This window comes from Andrena cerasifolii, chromosome 10 (assembly GCF_050908995.1).
Source record: "Andrena cerasifolii isolate SP2316 chromosome 10, iyAndCera1_principal, whole genome shotgun sequence".
In the NCBI taxonomy this organism is placed as follows: domain Eukaryota; kingdom Metazoa; phylum Arthropoda; class Insecta; order Hymenoptera; family Andrenidae; genus Andrena; species Andrena cerasifolii.
The window spans coordinates 9,791,646-9,815,818 of NC_135127.1; the positions used below are offsets into that span (position 1 = coordinate 9,791,646).

Below are 24,173 nucleotides of genomic sequence, written 5' to 3' on the forward strand. Positions count from 1 at the left end.
CCTACCCCCGCCCGCGGTCCTGCTACTTCGTTAAACGCGCGCCACCCTCCTCCGCGGCTTTTCATTTCGATAAAAGCCTCGAGAACACTGGACGACGTTCCACGACGTCGCTGATCTTTACGATCGACGAGACCGCGTGATCGATACCGGCTGCTTTGGGTCTGATATACAGGGTGGTCGATTAGAAACGGGGCATCGTAGAATTTTATGTAAAAGGACTTGAAGCAACGAACAATCGTATGGGAACAACTTTGTTTCAAACTCCCACTTTTTTTTTCAAAGCTAACAGGGTAGATAACATTTTTGAAAGGTAATGGCACGTTCTCTCCTGTAATGCAGATAGACTCGACTAAGTTCAGTGCCGTAGAACTTCACTGGGTTGCTTGGAAGTTAAGGAGTTTAAGTTTGACCAGGATTTCTGTGTTCCAGTGAAGGCAAGAAGCCTGCAGCTATTGCACTTGTGTTCATTGTACCTGAAACATTATTATGAACGCTTTCCACTTGACAATCTTTTAATAATTTTGTACAATACAAAGTGGCGTTCAATTAGCACCGTTAATTGGCCAATGATTTCGGTAATTTTAAAGAAGATAAAAAGGACTCTTCGCTGCGCCACGTTTGTTCTCCAAAATCATCAATTATCTGCCCACGCATTTTCCTGCAGCGTGAAACCAACGAGCATAAATGTGGCCTGTTTCTACCAATTCACCATGTACAGCACTCAGAGGCCGGGATTTTTATGCGAGCCGACAGAGGTAGAAATATCATCCATCTGTTATGTCTAGCTCCCAGTTAGCTGACGAGAGCTCGTTCTTCGTGATTTCATTCCGTATCGCTGGAATAAACAAGGGGCTTCAGGTCGATCATCGAATCGCCGCGTCCGCTGTTCTTCTGCGAGGGGGGCCGAGAAGAAAATCCATGGATTAGGAAAAGAGAAGTCGTTGCGGGGAAACTCCTCCGCGTATCTGACGCCATTTCGCGCATTTTTTTAACAGTCTATGGAGATTCGAAATAAAAACTCTCAACCAGAACGAGGAAAGTAAAACTCTAAATCCCTTTGAACTATTTTCAGCAGACTTTTAATTTCCTCCGGCTGTGCGCAAGGTGATCCAGTCGAAGATCAACGATCGGACTATACTTTGCCAAATGCATCGCAAAGGGGTGAAATTAGTCGAAAGGGGGAGGCAACAGAGGCCACCGCGAACTTTCAAAGCTTTCCACCGTCGTGGTTCTTTAATAAAAGTCCCTGGGAGGCGGTCCTTTTTCGTTTGGTCGCGCTTTTATTCTAACCGGGAGAAATTAGAACGTTAAACAAATAAACCCACCGGGCGGGCACTCGAGCCAAGTGTTATTCCGTGAGAGGGTCGGAGGGGGTCGAAAGAGGCGCAGAACTTCGTTCTGCAAATATTTCTCGCGAAGTTGGGAAGTTACCGCCGCAGTTTCCCTTTAACTCTTTTCGCCTGCCGGAGCTCCTAGCTACACACGTGTGCTTTGAAAATTAGAGACTGTCGGGATAAAACCCTGTGAAGGACGGGCGCAGCAAGATGAAACTGTCTGGACGGTGTTATGCAAAGTATGACCGCTCGCGCGAGTAGTGGCCCTCTTACTTTAATTTAATTTTATTGGCAATTAACGCGTCGCCGGGGCTTCGTTATGACTAGCTGATTTACGCTCACACCAAGCCATTTCTGTATACGCTGTTTATTCTGAGACAGAAGTGACTGTTTCAGACAGTAGAAGGACAGGGGTTTGTGATTTTCGACTGACCCAACTTGCGTTCTACTTTGGGAAGCTGAGAAAAGACAGACGTTTTCCAGTGTGGGCAAAAAAAGCTTTCTTGTATCAAGTACATTTGTTTAAGGATGTATCGGATGTACAATATTAGACAAAAGTATATGAAACTTGAATATCTACGTCTTGCGCGTAGTAAATCTCGATGTAAGAAACTCGACTGACAGTTGGAGTCTTATTTTCACTCCTAGAAATGCATTTTTCACTTTCAAATGCTTTTTCAAGCATTATTTGGTAAATTTTGGCAGTGAAAATGCCCTGAATTTACGATTGTCTCAAGTTACAATTTATTTCTTTAAAACGGTGTAGTGAAAACAATTGAAACTCGACAGACATTTTCATCTATCCATACAGCTACTACGTGTACAAAAAAATGAAACATGGTACCATTTTTTCAGCTGATTTATCTGTCAAGATTGTCCCTTTCCAAAAGAGTACGTGTAATATCAGTGAAAATTAAAATCGTTATAACTCAGCAACCGTTTAGTGAATTCGTTTAAAATTTTTGGAGCACATCGGGACAGTTAAAAAGAACAATCTCAAAAATTTTCATCAACATGTTAGCATTTCGAAGATAGGTCCGATACATCCTTAAGCTCCATGAAGACACCTGGAGCAGGGTGCACTGCCCAGTGTATCTGGAACAGGATTCATCGAACTTTCAAGAAGATTAGATACTCCCAAAAGCAGGGTTTCCATATTTAACCACTTGCCTCACGATTTTTCTAAAGCTTGTAAGCATTGCAATGAACTTAAATAGATACACTGATTGATAATCAACGAATAGTTCAAAACCACATTACATTCTCAGCTTCTTTTTTTCGTTGAATGCAGTTGCAACGCCTCCTCTATAAGGAATACGATGCATGCCACGAGTGTGACTCGTTATAAGGCAAGGGATTAAAGCTGAAAGCACATTCCTTCATAAAGAAACATCCTCTTCTAGCCACCCTGTCTACAGATATCAATCTCAAACCTCCCTCCATCCACAGTACACCTCCAGCCTTCTCAAGTCGCATGGAGCACCCCCAACACGTCCAGCCTTCATCCCCTTTCGATAACGAAGGCAGGTGGACCCCGAGCTCCAGGTGCCAGCTGGAAAACGACTCTACGCCCGTTCGTCCGTTAACTATCGATCCCCTCTCGGCCATCCCACTAACCCGATCGATCTGGCAGAGATTAGGTCCGCTGGCGTTCCCGAAATCGAGGCGCCCGTAGAGCCAACCTGGCGATCCTCGGCGCCGATCACCGAGCGCCACTGCATTTCTCGCGGCAGTAAAGTCGAGCCTCGACAACACGGCCACCCCGACCTGCGAACCGACAGTTTCAACCTTTTCCACCTTCATACGTGACGCCACGTACGCGCGAATAACGCTACCGGCCGACTCGAAAGTCCAACCACCCCCTGCCCGAGCTCGTTTCCCCCCTCCGTGGCGTTTCCACGCGTTGCAATTTTTTCTACCCGCCCCCCTACGCCCTCCCGCTCGTAAAACAGTGTTTCACGTCTTTACGACGCGTCACCCGCGTTTCCCCCTAGAGTAAGAGGGGAAGAGCGAGAGAGAGAGGAGCATTGTCACCGTTCTCGAGAAGCTTCCCCGACTGTATTCGACTCTTTTTTGCTCGACGCGTATATAAGGGTGGTTTAATAAAATTCTGCCACGTTTTCGTTAGGCGCGGCCAGTGGCCTCGGTTTACGACGTGGTCGAGATTCTTTTGTTATTTTTTCGACGTAGGGGTGGCTAGTTTCGTGTGCCTGATCAGGCGACGCAGGGGATGGTCTGTGGGGTGGGATCAGGGTTTCTTGGCTGGCGATTAGGAGCTTGGTTCCTCTGGTCGTCGATGGGGAAACGATGGTGTAAATTGAGGTGCTTCTGCAGCCTGCGGAGATTGGGTTTTAATGACACTTCGGGGGAGGATTGAATTTCTGCTGTGCCAGTGAAGCAGGGACACAGTGGAGTTCTAGTTATACGCTGCTTTCGTTAAACTCTGGGAAGAGGAAAGAATTTGCAGCAGGTTGGGTAACATGAATTATTGGGTTTCGAGTTAATCTAGTTCAATGGTAGTATATCTTGATTTAAAGCCTTCTGTTTAATAATTTAGCATTTAGTGGAAGTATCTCCGGTGGATTTGGCAGGTTACAGGGGGAGTGGGTTGATCCGGTATGAGTTCACGTTCCGAGCCCGCGAACGGCCCTCGACAGGTTCTCGTCGACGATTCTTCACCGAAAGAACGGAAACAGGCACCGCGAAGGACGTTACGGGGCCACGAAGAAGGGGCATCGAATTAAACGAATTAATTTATCGCTTGATAAAGGAAAAACTTACAAGTGGATGGTACGCGGCGGGCTTAATTAACCGCGGGTATTTGCCGGCTTAATGATATCAAGGGCCGAAGAACCGTGGAAACGGGATTAAATTGGAGAGACGAAACGAGCTTCGGGCACGCGAGCTTCTGCTGTAAAGCGGAATGCTACCTTCTTGCCCATTGGGAGGGCGTACTTTCGAATTCACCTTGGCCAGCCTGTCATAGTATTCTTTGCAGAAAGATTTCCCTATCGGCTCCTTCAACATTCGCATCAAATCGATTACAAAGAACTCCGCTCTAATTTAAGAGCCGGAATGAAAGAGCCAATTTAATCTACTGTAATCTAATTTTTAATCACCTCTTAAGGCTTCATTAAAAATTTGAAATTTCCGCTATCTAAAATGGTAAAAATTGATTTACAGCGGAAAGAAAGTGGGGTTTATCAAGTTTTACCCCGGATTGCTTCAGGCCCTCCCTTAACAAAGTTAATCCCTTCCACTCTGCTTCCCGATTATCATCGATTTACCTGCGACACAAACAGAAACACGATCAGCACAACGGCGGAGTAGAGAGCCCCGTTTAACACGGTCTTCATGACGATCAGACAGCCTCGAGCGTTCAGGCTCTCTCGAGTGGAGTTCTGCTCGGGATTTGGCAGCTGAAGGGGATCGTGATAGCAGGGACCCTTTACGTCGATTCGACAGCAACTCCAAGGTACCACAGGCGGTGTCACGCGACCATCCAGCTCGGCGTACCTGAAACAAGCATCCCCACGTGTCAGGTCGCGTTTTCTCCTTCCTTCGCGCGCTCCATCGTCCTGGATGAGTCGTTACGTCGGAGCCTTTCGCGGGGAAAATTTTCGGGACGATCAACCCTCGATCCGCGTGGCCTTCGTTCAACCAAAAGCGACGGGACTTCCCTACTTCACAGTTATAACGTTTACTCCGATCAAGCTTCAAGTTGGAGCCTTAAATTTTTCATACAAAACGTCTGATATGGGATACTAAATTGAGGTGGAATGATGGAGTATCGCGTGAAGGATCTATCTCCTTGGAAGATTCTAAGGGAAAAGTGAAAGTTTGTCACGTGGCAGCTATTTGGAAACAGGGTACAGAGAATTACTTTTCATAGGAACTCCACAGATTGGAGTTCCTGTGAAAAGTCTCGTAGTCACGCCTTCTGCCAATTTGAAGAGTAAAGTGCTCAATGAAGTCTCGATTAATTATTTGACCCTTTTACGTCACTATTCAAAGTGACCATTTAGACTCCATCGTAACCATGATTGACTTTTGGTTCCCCGAGGTTTTTCCATCGAATCTTCCAGCGATTCCCCTCAAGCATTGGTCGCCAACGACCGGAATTCCAGCAGTTGGTGAACTTGCTAATTCGAACTTGTCCGCGGACATGTCCGCCAAGTCCAGAACGAGCTGCGAGCCCTGTTACTCTGGCTGCCGCTGCTTTCTCAGTCCGTGGCATTTGGGGCAAGTTCCCGAGTGAAAAGGGACTGGTCCTGGCCGCAGGACTTTCGTCCTGTGTCCGATACGCTGGCTGCGTTCGGGTAATTAAACGTTCGTAGCTCGATCTATGGCTGGATCGACATCGGGGCACCGTGGAAGTTGGAATTATGACGGGATCATTCTGTGAAGTGGGCTACTGGCTACTTCGGTCGCGCGTCTCCTTTCAGTCGAAGTAATGTAGTAGCTAGAATATATTTTAAACGGGAGTGATTCGTGCGATAGATGCTAGCTTTTTCTGAGAATCAATTAATCGATGATAAAGATTACACATATTATTGAAACCATCTATGCTACTTGATAATCCGGATCATGAAAATTTACGAGAATTTGCTTTAAGATTCTTCTGTTCCTTGAATTCTTCTCGTGTTTGCTAGATTTCTCATCATTTGCTTTCTGCATTTATAAATCTCTTGTAAACGCAGGAAGCATATAGCTTATAAATTGTTCCCCCCAATACCAGAATAGAACTTTGCGAAACTTCGGTCGAATACGTATCCTACTTCGACGATACTGCGTGCCGCGCCTCATTATCTTCTCTAATAAATGTCGTACGTGATATAATATAATGTCTGCTGATTTGACGAGATTGATAGGGGCGGTTGACACTAGCGAATAATTGTGGCATCCAGAGGGGAGGGGCGGGTGTATCGATCCACTTCGAGGTATAATTCCGCAATTAACATAACGAGAAATCGATAACCCACTGTTCTACCTGCGATTACCAGCCACGACACAAAGGCTTCTGTTCCGAACGCGCTATTAACCCTTTATTATTGAACGTATTACCACCGGAACATAATGCTCGCGTATATCAGTCCCTTGGAGACCTAACTATTGGCCAATTACCGTCTGAGCACGTTGACTAACGTGACTGCAATCGAGAGAAAATAAATTCATACACTCGAATTAACATCGACCGATCTCGAAGTTACTCCTTGTTAATTTACACGTTTGACGAGCTAACTATCAAATCAAATTACTGTGCATCACTTCGCAGCATTCTCACTGTAAAAGATTACACCACTGCAACACATTCCTTTTCCCGTCCCGACATCCAAATATGTATCTTCTAAACCTGCATGCTACAAATTCAACTACAAATATCTTTGATTCACTGCAAGCAAAACGATTCCACTCAAAGCCCCTTAAAGTCCCCATAAGATCGCTGATTCAAAGGCAACCTCTCTAACAGGACAAAACGAAAGCACCGAGGAACACCATCAGCTACATTCCACTCCGCCTCTCTCCCACACGATCCAAATGGAGAACACTTTCAGGTGGGCGTTCCGCAGGGTGGCTCAGGTAAAAGACTACCCCCTTGTCCGTAATTCAGGGGGCCTAGGATCAGGAGGGCCCTTGGACGGAACAATCTGACCAGAGGCGAGCACTCCGGCTCGCGGCGTTTTAAATCCTTTTCGGAAGCATCGTTGGCAGGGCGTGGAATGCTCGTCAGGTGTACTCCAGGGTGGAAAGAGACGCCGGAGAAACGCGCGCGCACCGTCTCGCTCCAGCCCCACGGAGCGAGGTGAATTTCCTTCGAGAATGGGTACACAGCGAGAATTGTAAGAGGGTTTCACTGCGAGCCGGTCTTACGTGTATTAACTGCTTTAGAAAATCGCGCAACGGTCCCTTTAAAACGTCACGACCATCCCCGAGGCCCGGAGCGCCACCCCCGCCCACGCGTTAAAATTTCGTTTCTGCCTGGTTCGCGGCAGCGCTGGGCGGGCGCGTGTAGTTGTAATTAAAATCCTGGCATACTTTCTGCGTTTCCATTAAAGTTCCTCGGAAAACTCGCTCGGCCAACGGCGGACAGGCGTGACGCGTAATTATTATCGCGCTGCGCGGGGCGCGCCGTTTCCGAAGCGTCGGGGAGGGGGCGCGGCGCGCGACTCGTCGATTCGCTGTTTGATTTATGACGGTTAATTATCGTCGACATTTATCCGCGAAAGTTCCGATCGGATCTTGCGCCGGTGTCCCGCTCGGATATTTGCGCAGCCTCTTTTCAACGGGCCTCGAATCATGGCGGAAATGGAGGCACGCTGGGATTTTATTCGGATGCGGTGACGTGTTTGGGGATAGTTTGACGATCACGGGGCGATAAAGCTTGCGCTGTCCGTGCATTGTCATGGAAATCGGGCGGAAGGATAATGGGCGATAACTGTGGATGGGATATGGGACCCGATGATGCGAGTGCCGATGCAGGCCGCGATAACCGAGGCTCGATTGTCCCCCACTGTGGAATAATTAACAGATCGTTACTTCAGGATGTCGGGGGAGTCCAGGACAAGAAGGTCCCGTGGCAGCCAGTACGTCTTGTGCCAGTCGGAGGAGGAATCTATCCCGCAGCATCGCAGGTGCACCTGCATGGTATCGATTCTCCTCTTCCAAGACACGTCGGTGAAGTACCTTTTCATGCCTGCTCGACAGCACGCACGTATCCTTGACTTACAAAGTATTATAATAAGTGTATTAAATGAAAGAAGATCTACATAAAGTACTCAGCTTTAAAAACACTGTGCACGATATACGAGGGCTTCGAAATTTTTAATTTCGAATTACACTATGCACAGTGCGGCGCGTGCCTATATGAGCGTTTGGGACAAAACTCGGAACTTCTGAACCAATCTGTTTCCGACCTAAGTACCCTAATAATTTTTTAAAGAGAATAATAAGATGCAGCGATTGGTGTGTACAGAATATACGGTTCCATTAAATAAATTGGGATGATCTTGATTTTTTATTGAGTAGAAAGTTTTTTATCAATATCTACTTTTGCAATTTGTTGCGAACTGAATGCTGATTAATGTTTGTTCGAAACGTTTTTTTGTCACATTATTTTGATCACGTTCATCGCGTTTCACTTCTGTTTTAAAACTGAGAACAGCATCCAGCATGGAAACGTCATGATGGATAATGTATAAATAATTAGAAAAAGCAGATCGGATGCTGAGAACTTCCATCGTTTTGTCTCTCGATGCAGAACAAAACCACTTTTCAAAAATTTGTTGGTACGTCCTCGTTGAACGAATGGACTTCCCTAAGAAAAAGATAAATAACATTCAGTGTAGCAGTTTGTAGCAGAAAAAATGTGGTAATGTGATATAGCTTCTTGATACAGAAGAATAAATATTACAGGATGGTTTAAACCGTTCTTTCTGAAACACTTTTTTTTAAAAAGTTTTTTGTAATTGGGAATTAATATTATACATGCCTCCATTCAAATTATCCATATTTCAGGTATAACAAACACTATTTAAAAAAAATCACAAACAAGAACGAATAATGCACGAGGTCGCTAATATTTTACTTTTTGGTTACAAAAAGCATATGATAATTATTGATACTCTATTGGTTTATTGGGATATTATATCTCACATTCATATTCCTTATTTACGAGCTAATGGTTACATAGAATACCTAATAACTAGATCAAAATTGAATATCTATTATTTCGATTTTTGTCCATTACGTGCCGCACTGTGCTTATGGGAGAGACTTGCGATTTTCGTTCATGACAAACCCAAGTAAATTTGAATGCTGAGCCGAGTGTGAAGTTTATGGACTTAGCGGGGGCGTCCAATGAGTACCCGCGACAGTTTCTGTCTCGGTGCAAAGTATTTCACCGCGGGGAAGGTGCCTCTGGAATCCACGCCGCCCTTCGATACAGCCAGAGAAGCTGGCAGCGACTGAAGATTATGTTCCCTCTCGGACGGCTATTTGCCGAGCGCGAACTTCGACGTGGAAACGAGTTCCCGATGTGACCCGCGACTAATTACGCGCCAAAGAGGCGCGCGTGTGTGCTCGCGACAGGTCTTAGGGCATCGAAGGTAGCTTTAAGGTCAAAGTTCCGCCGAGCGTCAGAATTCTAAGTGCCCGGAGAGCGTTGCAGCCAGAATAGAGAGTAGTGATTACAGAGCGCCGTGTCTCTGGAAGATTTACGAAGAGAGACTGCTCCGTTGAACTACTTCGCCGGCTCCGTAATTTCGCTGTATTTTACACGCATTAAACAGTATTCGAAATTTACCGAAAACTCCCGCCGCGCAGATAAACTTTCTTTCCCATTAAATCGCGGAGCACGCTGCAACGCCGTTCGCAGCAATATCCTCAAGAGGATCTTCGAGGTTTGTCAAATAATTTTTGCTGCGGTGGATCAAAGGGTCGCTTTGCCCGGCACGCCCGGCACGCGAGCAGATTCAAACGGACCGACTAAGCGCGAACATTTAACCGGCACGGTCGATATTTAATTATTACGACAGGCGGGTTTTTAATTAATTCGATGATAGCCACGCGATTCAAACCGTGGCAGGAAAATTTAAATTCCCGTCCCTCCACCCCCGCATAGAATTCCCGGCCTCCTAACGCTGATGAATTTCCAGCGGGGTAGATAAAATATCGGAAAGTCATACGTTAATGTGAAATATCCCGCGGCGCATTACCGTCCAGCCGGGCGACAGCCGTGGAATTTCACGGCGTTTCCCAGCGATGGAACGCTATACTTTCAGATAAAAGCGGCCTTATCGAGCGATTGAGATTCATGCGACTGGTACGCGGCACGGTTCCTTCATTCTTCTTGATACCGGTCCCTCGTTCTCGAGAGCTGCTTCATTAGGTGCGCGCAGAGATTCAATCCTCCACCGCGGGGCGGAATTACGCGAGCCTCGTTACGGCTATCCGCGGAGGAGCGCGAGATGCGTCTTCACAGGCGACGCAACAGGGAAAGGTAACGGAATAGAAGACTCCCCGTGAAATCGACGTTCCTACTAGTCGGTCGGAATCATCGATCAGCGGCGCGCAGGACAGGACGGCGTCGACGGGCGAGTTTATCGCGAGCAAACGTTTCGAATTTCCAAGAGAATATCCACTCGTGCCGTATCTACTCATTAAGTAGGTAGACGCCAAATGAGATTTCCATCAGTAATTTCCACGGCTGGCGGGGACGTGCGGTGGGCGAGGGAAGGGGGGAGGGATGCTCGACCGCCGATTTGCATATTATGCCGGGACACTGTTTCGCAGCGTGCCGTTTTCACCATCTGTCTGCCATGGAGACACGATCCGTGGATTTCAAAGGGGGTGGCGGGGCGGTTATTGCGGCCGAATATAACCGTGCCGTTGCCATCTTTATTAAACATTCAAATTCGAAGCCTCCCCCGTCGATGGTGCACGGTCGAGCTGTAAAAGAATCGCGATTGGGGATTGAAAATTGCGGGTACACGGGAAGTAACGAGAGATGCCACGCGTTCCCGTGGAGCAGCTAATCGATTTTACTGCGACTTCGCTGTCGACAATCATGGATTATCGTGGTTCCGATCAGAATCTGTGAATACTGAATTTTCTTTGTTTAAATAAAGGGATTAGGCACACTCAGAAAAGGAAGCTCGGAGGGTCGACTTTGGCGACATTGGTAAGGCGGTTGGCTACTAGCACAGAGGACCCGAAGATCATAGGTTCGAATCCCATCACCTAAGAACCCTTTTTTTCCGTTGCTCCCGAACATATAGGAATTATGATATCTATTCCTAAAATAATTTCAATTTGATTTCAGCTAAATAAATCGTACGCGACTAAGAATCTCTACAGAAAATCAGTCGCAGCATCCACGAAATGAGAGAATATATATATGGTACCTTCCACAAGAGTCTCGCGAACCTGAAGCCCAAGCTGTTCCGCGGTGGAGAAGCAAATGCTGGCCATGAAGCATCCAACGAAGACCAGGAACAGTCCCATCATGGTCCACGCGAGGAGTCGAAGGTTCATCCAGGGCCTGGAACAGAGGAAATCACCAGCCAGATCAGCTGGCGTGCCAGTGGATCGGCTTCGGAGTCGAAGAAGCGAGCTGTGCATGGTTCTGCCGGATCCATCTTTCACAAGGCGAGAGTAATTTAAAAGCCGTCGGGACCAATTTCAGTGGCATTGCAATTTCTACGGGCTGGCGTGCTCGTATATCGAGGCCTCCAAGTCGATAGGGCGCGAAAATCTCTGCGCCGCGAGCTGAACCGCAAAGATACGTTAACGAGGGGAAGGTAATTAAAACAAATGAACCACCGCCGCGGGAATTACTTGAAAATACTGACAAATCGATTGGCCTTCGGCAACCGGCCGGTTTCCAATTCCAGACCGTCGCTGATTTCACGCCGCAGCCGTTGAAATTAAGAAAAACACACCCGGGGTTAATTCTCGCTTCGTTCACTTTACCCTATCCCCTCGTTTTCCACCCTTTCTTTGCCGCTCTGTTCGCGCCGCCCTTTCCCTCCCGCCTCTGTTTATCTTTATCCTCCGTGCCCGCCCCGCTGGGATTTCCTCCTCTGCGTTTAATTTAAAAGAGAAAGGAGAAGGAACGATTCCGCGAACCTTTTCCCTTTGCATCTATCGCCACACACGTTGTCATGATTGTGTCTTTCACGTCCCTCGCCCCTTTCTGCGGACTTCCCTTGTGCCACGATTTTCTTTTGCTCCGCTCTAAGCCACCCTCCTTCTTTACTGGTTTTACAAATCCTTTGCAGCGACTCTGAGTAAAATTCTTCTACCGGAGTGCGCACATGCTCGGGTCTAATTATTTATCTGGGTCAGTCTTCCTTCGTCCTTTCCTCCAAATTCTCCTGATTCTTCTCTGCCCTATTGTCCCCTGCCTCTGACCTTCCGCCCTCCCTCCTTTTCATTTCCTTCTCCGCATTCTGCTTAGCTCACCACTTTCTTGCCCCTTGACCTCCCCAATTTCCTACCTCCACCCCTCCCCCCCCCCAAAGTTTCTCCGTGCACACGCGCCCCCTGGAAATTTCGTTCGTCCATTTTTCGCCCTCGGCTGCTCGTAGACCACCGCCATCCCCCGCGCTCACTCGAGGATTCGATTACACGGGTCGGTTAATAGTATTCACCGATTCGCAGCCAGCCTGATGAATGCTGCAATCTGGTGAATTTCACATCGCACCGGCGGTTTCCGGCAGGAAGTATCACGGGCGAAAAATATCCTGCCGGGCAGCCGACGCCCCTCGTGTTGCTCGCATTAACGCGTTTACACGAAATCACGGGCCCTAGCCGGCTGATTTGCAATTTGCTGCGTATTGTGCGACGAAGTTCAACGTCACGGGCTCCAGTTCATGCTCGACGCACGTTTCGAGGCTTCAAAGCGCGTCGGACTGCTTAGGAAAGAAAAGAGTGCGGTTGAGGAACAGGGTGGGGAGATTTTTGCCAGTGCAGGCACAGCGATATTCAAAGGCATTACTGTTCCATAAAGGGTGCGTTCCACTTACGTCCAAACCGCCCGCAACGCCCGTGATTTTCAGCAACGATCCCGACCGCGCGGTCGATTTCGGCGTAAGTGAAATTCGCCCACAGTTTTATAAGAGTGAATGCGTGCGTGAGTCGAGAGTGCCCTCTAGTTAGTAATAGGGTTTGTCGGTTTTTAAAACCGGGTTTAGAAACCGTTTTTTTTTATAAATTTGTAAAATTCTAAAACTGGTTTTTAAATTTAAAAGAAGAAACGGTTTTATATACTAGAATTAATATGTAGAAGTTAATTAATTATTTAATTAAAAACGTTAACATTTTGACTTGACATCGCTTCGGACACAAGGAAATTGTAGTAGGTAACAGTTTACTGTAAAACTAATCTTCATGAGTTCATATTTTCTGAAGAAAAGTACTAAATGAAATAAAGATTTATAATTTACATTTTTCACGGATTTTAGTTATTTTAGGTTTTTTCATTTGATTTTGTATGTAGTGTATTTTATTTTGTTAGATTTGTGTAACTCCACAAATATTAGAAAAACTGAAATTTTTTAAAATAAGTACAGATATTTATATTCTGCTTTGATTATATGTTTTTGTGAAAAATCGAAAACCGTGGTAACCGATTTTTTGGGATTAGTGGAATTTGAAAACTGGGTTTCTTCAAAAGTCGCTTTTTTATAAACCCTAGTTAATAAGTTGCGATGTTAGCCATATCGGTCTCAAAACGCGTTGTATTAAAGCGTATATACACGATAGAAAACCTGCTATTAATTATTGAATCGGTAAGAAGCAAACGACCTAAATGACGTGATAAAAGAATTACCCTTCAGCGTAGTGGAAGTAATTGTAGCACAGTTTCAAGCCCATCAGGTTATGAACGGAAATATAGAGCCCGTACAGTGTTAGTGTCTTGAAAACCATCTGGAACAAGTTCCTTTCATTGAATTGCATCCTTGCAGTGATGGAGAACGAGGCGAAGAGTCCGAGGCAGAAGAGAAGGAGTCCGATAAGAAGGTTCGTAAGAATTGCGAAGATCAAGCAACGATGGAGACGTTTCCTCTGGCTCCACGTGAACCTCGTGTCGCCGACCGCCATTTTCATTCCGCCTTTCTTTTGTTCATTGATTCCCTCCGCGTTTTTTCACAGCACGCTCGCATTGAGATGCTACTGTGTGTATTAAATAAACTTGATATTCCTAAATTCCTCGGCAAGCCAACCGACACTGCAATTCGTTGCGAATTTTCAAGCGCGTTCGTTCCTCGGCTAAGAATTCGGAATTTCCTCATTCCCACGACGGAAACTGTCCCCGTCGTGGTATTTCTACGGTATCCAGGGAGCCTTCGCTGTATCCCGCGCAAGTATCCACAGGGTGGAGCGAAGTGCAGAGCTCAGAATACTGGCAATCCCGGTTTTCATCTGTTCCCAATTTCTCCGCGAGTTATTCGGAGCGCACACGCGAACCTACAATTACGGGGGAGGCTCGCGCGTGAAAAGTCCCAATCGGATTACAGAGATTCAGTCACGTCGAAGAGGAATATCCGACAGTTGTAACGCGCGTCATTGGGAATTCCCACGGCCAGCTGAAATGTCAGTTATGGCCCGACAGAATTTTTAATTCCCTGGAAAATCAGGCGGGTCTCGCGCTGATTGAAATTACGAGCAATTTCGTCGCCGGCTTCCTGATTATTATTTGCACGTCACGCGGTATATGGACAGGCGATACAAACAGCAGCGGCGGCGTGGACGCACACAGGGGCGCGGCGTACAAGACAGGAACTACAAGTAAACGAGTGAATATGGAGGCATTCGGCGTGCTCGAGGCAGCAACTTGCAAAACGCGTATGGCCTCTCGTCCCCTTTTCCCTGTCAAAACAATCCTTTCGCCCAGAAAATCCCGGTATACTGTCCCCCAATGAAAATTAATTCCTCTCCACGCTCTAATAAAAACGCAGCCACGCGCTTCCTTCCCACGGGTCGCCATCGAAGGGAATTCTGAGGCAACTCTTTAATTCCGCCCTCATTCCTTGGACGTTTATGGTTACCTCCGATATCCCCGAACATTCAGTCGAAGGAAAAAGGAAACGAACTTTAAATTTAATTATTTGTACAAGAATTCTGTATAAACCAGTTTTTCCCTTTTCAAAAAAAAAAGGGAAGGACGTTTAGTTGTGAGGATTTTGTGAAAATACCTGTTGGAATTTTGTGTTATAAGAGGTCTTAATATTAATACTTTCTCCAATTGAGAATACACGAAGCTACAAGAAGCTACATGAAATGTGTTTCCCAGTGATACAGTCAATAAATGGCGCGACGATTTCAGCCCCACTGATTCGACAGATCGATTCCTCTCCCCTGCCCGCTTTTCATATTTTTTTCTTCTTTCAATTCCCCCCCGTACTACTCCCATAGCAAACTAGTTAACAATGGCCAATGAAAACGTTTCATTAAGCTTGTTTCGTCGGTGGGCTCGTGTTCCGCTGCTCGACGACCAGCACGGTTTATCGCGTTTGTTTCCGGAAATCCGCGGAAAATCATCGAGCCCTGGTTAAACGCGGCTCTGTACTATCGTCGATAGTGCCCATTGATTGCTAACTGTCGAGGTTTTCAATCGCCGGCAGGCATTTCACCGTGATTTCCTTCCACAACGTCGAGCCACACGGCACGCATATGTTTCTTCAAATAAAACGAGAACGTCAGTCGACGTTAGATAATTATTCACTTCTCGAGGGAGTTAAACAAACGAGGGGATTCCAAAGTTTATTTAAAATCCCGCTGGAACTCGAGAATCTGATGGTTCCCTTTATTTCTTTTCGTCGAGGAACAAGTTAAAAATACCTTTCTTAGCTTTTTGCGAAAATTCTTCCTTTCTCCCTGGAATTCTTCTGCCTACCCCTAAATGATAAAAGATCAGGGTTCAAAGGGCTGAAAGGAGGATTTTTTACAATGCCTGACGATTCGACAGGGAAAGGGGGTGACTCTCGCGTCACGCTCGATCGCCCGCCAAAATCCTCGTCACCGTTTTCCTCCGGGGATAATTCGCGGGCTCCTTTCCCCCAGGAAGCTTGTTCCTCGTGGGTGAAACGTAAGATCATCCTCCTTTTTACGAGCCGACAGGGCCCGCATCCCGTTCACCCGTAGCTATTAGCCAGAAATTTCATAAAGCGGATCCCTTTCAATATCCTGCAGCTTGAAGAACAGTTGAATTCGTCCTAACGCATTGCTATCAGCTTTCCCGAAGGTTCGTTTAACTAACGCCAGCTAGAAAAACATCACGATTGAAACGAGCTCGCCAATGAAAAGAACGACGTCATCGGCCCCGCGTAATTAAACGAAAACGTATGCTAATCAGGACGCGTTTCGACGTATTGTGGCGGGTGCATACATACCAGGCAGGTGTTAATTGAGGCATAGATCCGCTGGTCGACCATCGAGCCGATCGATTGGCACGATTTACAGGGGCCGTTTGCTCGGTTTGTTTGCTCGAGTTACCGCGCGCGTTTGTCTCCGCGCTAGCGCGCCTCCTGCGTGGCTTTTCGCGTCAAAGAGGAATATTCGATGCATGTATGATCGAGCGCGGCATCGGCTTCTCAATTTCCCTGCCCTTAGCAATTGTACTTTCCACCGGCATGCCGCGCTTCCTCCCTTCCCAACGACTCACTTGCACCCAGCGACAGAAATGAAGGCAAGCTACGCTTCGCGCGTGGTTCACCACCATTAAATAATACTCCATCCCCATTCCGACCTTCCCCTATCCTCTCCCAACCACCACTCGCGATCCGCAGCTACCCACCACTTCCTTACGCCGCGGCAGAAACTTTTAACCGCGAGGAGTGGATAAATCGTCGCATGGAAATCGCGTTCGCCACTCCGCAACTAGGAAATTCTATTTTCGCGCGGCGGGCAGGGGCCGTCTCCTTCTAACTCCGCCAGGATTCGCGCGAATAAATAAACGAAAGGAACGGTTGGCGGTATAATAAGCTTAAGGGGAAACTTCGCGGGTGCCATTGGAATTTCGAGACCCGGGCTCTGATCACGCGAGGAGCCTTCCAGAGAGCGGCGGGACGGGCGCGGGGGGCGAGTGCAATTCGGTGGGAAGCAAGGCGCATATTCGAGTATGCATCCAGTGATGCTCACGTAAGCAATAAGCATCCAGACAGCGTGGAAATTTGTTGCGGCCTTAATGCGATTATGTTCGTCAGCGTTCTCGCGCTCCTCGCGCATAATATGACTCGAATTCGATGGGGGACACCCCACGCGGCCTCCCTTCGTTCCATTGCATCAGGATGCATTCAAGAAACTCGCTACATCGTTACCCCGAACCTGAGAAGGGGGCAAGCCGCCTGCAATTCGACAGTCAAACAGATCTCTGCCTCCTTCGTCCCTGGGCTTCATCCCTCAAAGTCTCCTTTTCTCTTCATTGTTGTGAAAGTGGCACCTCTTCTGGACCCTGTTTGAACTTTATCAATCAGCACGACAACTCCGCGGTTTTCTATGGGTGAAATACTTCTTCCGGTAGCATTTCCCTGTGTACAGATTCCTCCTGTTGTATTTGGGCCCTTACGGGATTCCGTCTTGATCGGCCGAAAAATGAAGCTATTTTTAAAGATTTTGTTGCTCCGTAGATACAACATATGATGCGATAAATCTTTTTGGTATTTATTAAGCTACTCTTATATTATGCAAAACAAATTTAAAAGAACTTTTTTAATATGTGTTGAAACTTTAAACTCGATTATGTCAAAACGACATTTTTCCAACTGGTGCAGGTGATTGTAGAAAAAACTATTTGACCAATCAAACTGAAATTTTCACACGTTATTCAGCACATCAGTGGGTATCGCAGGGACCTGGGAAACCTTTTTCGATTAAAAATTTCATACTTTTTACAAGACAACATGATTGACCAATTCACCGCATTTCGTGCGATATATATTTAAGAAAAAATGCTAAAAATTTAAGGTAATTTTTTTTTATACTGTCAATAAGTGTATTAATAAGTAGACAAAGTATTATTTACGTCGAACATTCCGTTTACTAAAAAATAAATCCTAAAAAATGACAATTTTTCACGACATCACAGTGGAATGACACCATAATTTAGTGGTAGTGAAAAGGAAGCTTGCAACTCATATTACTGCGTGTCTGTGTAGAAATTTCAATACTAAGTAACTGTGGTACTGGGCTATTATAGCAGCCTCTCAATCTATGGGACGCATATGAATTTTAAGATAGAACTGTTTCCACTGGAACTATCGGTATCGAACTTTATTTTGCCATCCATATTCCCCTGACAAAAAACGTACTTGAATATTCCACGTCACTGATCAGACTGCGATCTGTCAAACAGCGTAGGTCTGCCTACGTCGGAGGAATTCCCCTGCGACGCCAGCCGTGACACATTCCGTCGGAAGTTATCAAAGGGAAGCCCGCAGCAGCAAGATTTCGATGACGCACCCTTACGGCGCCTCGCAGAACCGCAACCGTAACATGTCGCCCTTCAGTATCCTCTGTCCATCTGCGAGGTCCAATCACCCACCATCCACCCCCTCGAACCGTCGGCTGAAAGAGAACGAAGGGTTGCGACGGAGTAGTTTGACTTTGCAAGCATCCAGGGGATCACGATCCGCCGCACAGGCGACTCTTTCATCATCTCGCAGCCCCCGCCGGATCCATCCAGTGATGAGATCGGCTGGAAACGAGCCGATTTACAGAAATAATTCTTCGGTTCCTCCTCGCGCAGTAAGGGCCTCCGAGAGTGGAAGCGCGACGAGGAACAGGAACAAATCGTCGTGCGGCTGAATGGAAAAGGAAGGGTGCGTGTCTGTCGTCCGTGGCGACCGGAAGGGTGAGGCGAATGGCAGGATTTTCCGGGGACGGAGATGAGAGCCTGTGTCGTTTGTTTGCATGTATAGAGAAAAATGAGAGAGAGAAGAAAGTAAAACTCGTCCCAGCCGCTGCGAAATGTAGCGTTTCGCCGTGGAACGAGTATCGGCTGATGTTCGTCCATTTCACGGTTCGTAGTACGCGACGTTACGTTCGCGTACGCCCGTATGAACACCGAGGGGGTTGCCTGGGGGACGACGGCGGCGGGGAGCTGCTCGGTCGTCGTCCGTTTTCGATGAAAATCAGTCGGCGTGCACGCAACTGCACGGCCCTGCTTCATATATGTGGGTATTCTCTTTATTTTATTATGATCCATCCGCGTGGGTCATGTATCGCGTGTCTATTGAGGATTATTTTAGCTGCTGGGAGCGCTGCAGACGTCCTGATACGATTATGCGCCGCGGCTTTTATTTGGAACGGAAGGGTTTCGGGTTCCTACGGCGGAGCGTTTGAATTTCTTCAAACGATACGGCGGGTGGGGGTGTTCTTGATCTGATTAGATCCCATTCTCGGGGATAAATGAGAAATGTCGGGTTAAAGTGAGTCTTGCGAATGAATCCCGTTGAACTGGCGCGCGGTTCTTTCTTTAAATGGGACAAGTGACACGACGGTGACGTTGAGAAAAAGTTTCTTGACAAAATAGTTATCCGTTGATGTGCCCGTGAAGTTTCTCGGCGATTCGCGCGCTCGGCGAACGGAGGGCAGCGAAATTGAATTCAGTTTGCTTAAGCTGCTACGTTGAGTTCTTCTGGATGGAAAAAAAAACAACTGAAACGGCCTTCTATTTTTGCGCCAACGTATCGACTGATTTATCGGCTTTTTTCTGCATCGCATCGGAGATTCCCGATAACTAGCGCGCCGTTTAAACTCTTCTTCGATGCCACTTGTTCTTGCGACCGGCTCAGCGAATCGGTTATACGAAATTTGTCCGCTAAATCAGGATTTCGTGATACAGAACGTCGCTGCTGGGGGATGTCACTTGACAATTTTTATTTTATTCTTCCTTAGTACACGCCGCCTGAAACCGTACTCGAATGCACACAGCTTGTAAGTTTTCCTGTCGTTAGAGCGAAGTACATGGTAACAGAGTGAACTTTGAAATACTTTTTAATGCGAATGTCCGTCGAGAAACTTTAGCTGAGTGCTAAGAACACACTGATACACAAGTCTTAATCACTTTAATTCACTAAATCCATTAATTTTACACTCAAAAATACATCGTTACCCCAAAATGTCCTATCCAACACACTCCATCTAATACAAGCTTCAATAACCCCAAAAATCTACTCTACGCAAAACTTCAATATCCTTTCACAGAATCTACAGACTTTCCCCTTCAACAAATACCACCCACAGCTCAACTACATTCATTACTAATCACTATTAAACACTACTTAAACTAATCTCCAAAAAAACAGTCAGATTAACAATGTCCCGAAACGGATTAAAATGACTCGAAATTCAATTTGTTTTCCCTGCGAGTACAGTAGTCGCAGAAAATCGGCGAAGGCACTGTCAGGTGCGGGGGACTGTCCCCTTTAATGTGCTCTTTGTTTCACGTCGATACGATGATTCGTTGCCGAGATATCGTCGTGTAAAGAGAAGCGTAATTTTCACCATCTCGAGCTGTCGCTGTCTCACACGCACGCTCGGATCCCTCACTCGCTCGCTAAGAACTCTCACTCGCTCGCTAAAGATCTCTCGCTCGCTCCCATCGCTGACCTACCCCACGCGCTGCACCTGTGCGCTGGTCAGTGAAGGACGCTGACTCAGCGTTTTTTACTCCTACTACTGTTGACGTGCGTAATTCCGAGGAAAAAGTAGGTCACGGCGCTTCCGGGATTTCGGCCGCCATTCACCGTCCAGCGCGCACTTCGGGCGCCGCACTCCGAAGCCTGTATCTCCAGAACCGTTCCACGTATCGACTTCAAACAAAATGCGTTACCGAGGGCACAGTCCGGACTATCTTCTGAGCCTCGTCACTTAACAAAATTCGCATTTCTCCTACCACTATTTCCCAGTCAAAGTCAACGTTGCGTAACTTGCAAACGAAGCGAGTTTGGAAGTACGTTTATATAAACTTCTTATAGCGTTTTAAAGTGCTGATTGTGATTCTGAAGTCGATTTCTTTGGTTCTATTGTTGGAGTCTTTAGTTTTTGGATCGAATGACGTGTAGACACTTTGATTATAGTACTAGGAATGGAACTACTGGATGAGTAAATGTGACAGCGTACGAATGAATTCGGAAGTTACTGTGTACCATGGGAAAGCGAGCTGAGAGTGACAAATACGAATTTTCCGGAAGCTTTTACGGTGCCAGGGACGCAAGCACGCCTCGACTCGACCTGACTCGGCTTCTGGCTGCACTTGCTGATGGGAAAGTTTCCATGGGTATCAGTCTCGGGCTGCCTGCGGTCGCTTCCATCGACTGAACTTCGATTATTCTCAAGTTTGTCCGTCTCTTTGTCAACGTCTCCACCATCCGTCGACAAAAATTAACCAGCTGTATCTCTAGACGATGAATAAACACTTATACACAAGAGAGCACGTTCTGTATAATTCGAACCCTCTCAGAAAATCTTCCAGCACCGCGGAATAGACTCACAGAATTTGTATCATTCTCCTGCTGCCTTCCTTTTTCTCCTTTTTAATTGGAACGTCTAAATCGCATTGTCCCACGCGGTTCGCAATTTCATTCCCGTTAATCGACGAACATCACGCCGCCAATTATCATTAAAAGCATCGCGCGCGACGTCCAACGACCGAGACGCGGAACGGTCTGGAAAATTGTTAAACATTCCGGACGAGCTGGAAAATAGCACTCAAGTGAAGCGCCGCGAAAGTCAGCCAGAGAAACGGCACATATTTACCGAACGGATCACTCGGCCATGAATTTATCGTTCTATCGACAATCATCAGCCGCGATGGAGAAATACGCTTATCCTGATTTATCGCGCGATGACCACGATAAATATGCAATCTGCGACGCGCCAGCGAACGTGGAATAATACCAATGACCGGTGTCACGATAAGCAGGTATGCTCTAGTTAATTAACTATACGCTCCTCCTTTTTTTCTCGCTCCTTATTCTGAGTTCGTTCCGGAGCCACGCAGCACGTAATTCTCGCGTTTAATCCCTCGTTTGTTAGAGAATTTCGTTCCCCTTTTTACTAGATTTCCATTCGTGAATTCCCAAGTATTAGGAGAATTCCCTGGGCGTGTGCAGTGGCCAGGATTTCTCTCTTTCTCCGAGAATTATCCCCTGTGATCCTACATTGATCCTTAATTACAGAGCCTCAAGCGGCATAATTATCTGCTCGGAGAGCAGAGGGAGCATTTCTGACGATCAAGTGGCCCCTGGTTCCTTGGAATTCAACCTATCGCGACTTTTCTCAGGGCTCTTCTAGGATACCGTTGCTTCGGCTTCCGAATTCGTGCGAGCTCTCGACCGGGGGCAAGCTTAAACAGCCTTGTGTCCTGGAAGAGCGGGATCGATGCTGGGAAATCCTTGAAATTCAGCAGAATGGCGACTCTCCGCGGTAGATTCTTGACTGCGGCGGAGGCTAGTAAATTTTTCTAAGGGCTCGCTTCTATGGACCGGTTTAAATAATTTCAGGATCTGCTTGGGGGGACGTTGCTGCCGTACGAGGGCTGTTTACTTAATCTCGAGGAGTAGAACGCGTCTGCAAACTTTGGGTGCCGCTTTTGAATCGGCCTGTGCAGGAACGCTTCGATGCTTATATTCTTAGAAAGTGCATTCCTTCAGCTTCAAAGTAGCTGTAAGGATAAGGTATTGCGTTCAACTGGAGCGTAAATATCGAGGGTGAAATAGTGGTGTGTCTTCGGAACACCTTGCGAACCCTTCTGCACCGAGAGCCTGAAGAATCGCACAAATTATTTCCCGTGAATAATCACACGTGTTTCATTAACAGGAAATATTTCTTCTGCAACTATTCAGCCACCTTAGGGTAGCAGGTAAACAGAGATATTAGTAATTTTCACGATCACAGAGTGGCATCAAGAAGAATTCCTAGCAGAGACTTCAAGACGGGACAAAGATCTACAGAAGAGAGGAACAGTCGAAGAAATTTAAAGTTATATTTAGAACTTTTAGCAAGTACTCAGGAACGTAGACTCGCAGATGCGCGAGTCACCATACAGTCGTCAGAAATCGCGTCACAAGCTCCTCAGCATCGTTCCCACGTAATTATTCAGACATTAAGGAATTTAATACTGGGGATAGATAGATGCTTGCCGTTTATAAAGCCTCCATCATCGTTTTCCGCGTGTGGACGGAACGTGATGCAAACAATGTCAGCGTCTAATCGGCCCGCAGCTACTTCCGCGCGTAATACGCTTCGGCAGGATAACTCGGTTAGATTAAATCCTGCTCCTTCAAGACAGTTCGTGTTTAAATCCAAAGTGGTGGATCTATCACCGGTTTCAAAGCGCTAATTCCGTTCGACGTCATTTCTACTGAACGACAGAGGAAACTGTTTCACGAATTTGAGCTGCATTCGAAGGTGTGTTGAAGGCACGTTTTTATAAAGATTTTGGATTCTGTATATTGTCACACTTGGCACGCTTCTGCGGATTGAAAATTTGTAGTTATAGAAGAATTATTAATATGAAAGTAGGAGCTCTGTTTACAGTTGCACGAAGAGCAGAGTGCACGATCCCATAGATATTTCACAATTCTTTACCTAATGTTAAGTTGGCAATAAAAATATCCCTACGGGAAGAAGAACTAACCGAACTATAACCTAGCAGTAGAACTCTCCCTGTGATGCACCACGTGAATAATAAAAATATACTCTCGCTCTAAAATCTCTCGTTCATTTCTGCCATTCAGCCTGCGTAACTTAACACCTAATCAATCATCCTCGATGGAAAGCCCAATTTAAACAACAGATTAGGTGTTACCCTGCCTCCAGAGGCCCCGCTGCACCCCTTCAACTTCGATTTAAGACGCCCCCACCCCTCATCCGTCACAGCAGCAATCAGACTCGTCGATCTTCGCAATTTGCGATACGCATCGCGCTCGGAGGCTAGAGCGTCACAGAGAACGACGATCTAAGAGCATCCAGCGATAAGCTGCGCTTCCTGCAGAGACTCATTCGCGAGACTTAAACTGCCTCGGCGTCTGCAGCGCGGCGGGAAGCATTATTCTCGAATTGCAAGCGATGTGGTGCGTAAATACTGAGAGACTCGGGCCAGTGGACAGGTGGTTTAAAAATTCCTGAATTCCTGAACAGCTTATTAGGTTCTCACCCTCCACAGGCGACAGTAGCTTCTCCTTAATCCAGGGGAACGCGGACACCCTCCCGGGGCCGTGGAATTCGTACGTAGCAGAGAGAGGCGGCGGGGGGTGGGACAAGTTGTACCTCTGTTTTTCTCGGGCCAGCCGGTCGTTTCCAGCGTTCCCGTGAATTGTGAGCACGCGGACG

At 46.8% G+C, this 24,173-nt stretch overlaps 1 protein-coding gene across 2 annotated transcripts in view; it reads right to left on the reverse strand.

Annotated features, from left to right (window-relative positions):
• Positions 1-490: 490 nt before the first annotated feature.
• Positions 491-24,173, reverse strand: part of LOC143374439 (peripherin-2) — a 109,220-nt gene continuing 85,537 nt past the window's right edge. Inside the window, exons 3-7 of one of the 2 annotated variants that reach the window (XM_076822617.1) lie at positions 11,237-11,373; positions 7,872-8,028; positions 4,622-4,850; positions 2,952-3,101; positions 491-891 (exon numbers count right to left, since the gene is read on the reverse strand). In XM_076822617.1, coding sequence (XP_076678732.1) covers positions 823-891; positions 2,952-3,101; positions 4,622-4,850; positions 7,872-8,028; positions 11,237-11,373 — 742 coding nt within the window. In that variant the 3' untranslated portion in view covers positions 491-822. The remainder of the gene's footprint in view (positions 892-2,951; positions 3,102-4,621; positions 4,851-7,871; positions 8,029-11,236; positions 11,374-24,173) is intronic. The other variant, XM_076822618.1, reaches the window with a different exon arrangement.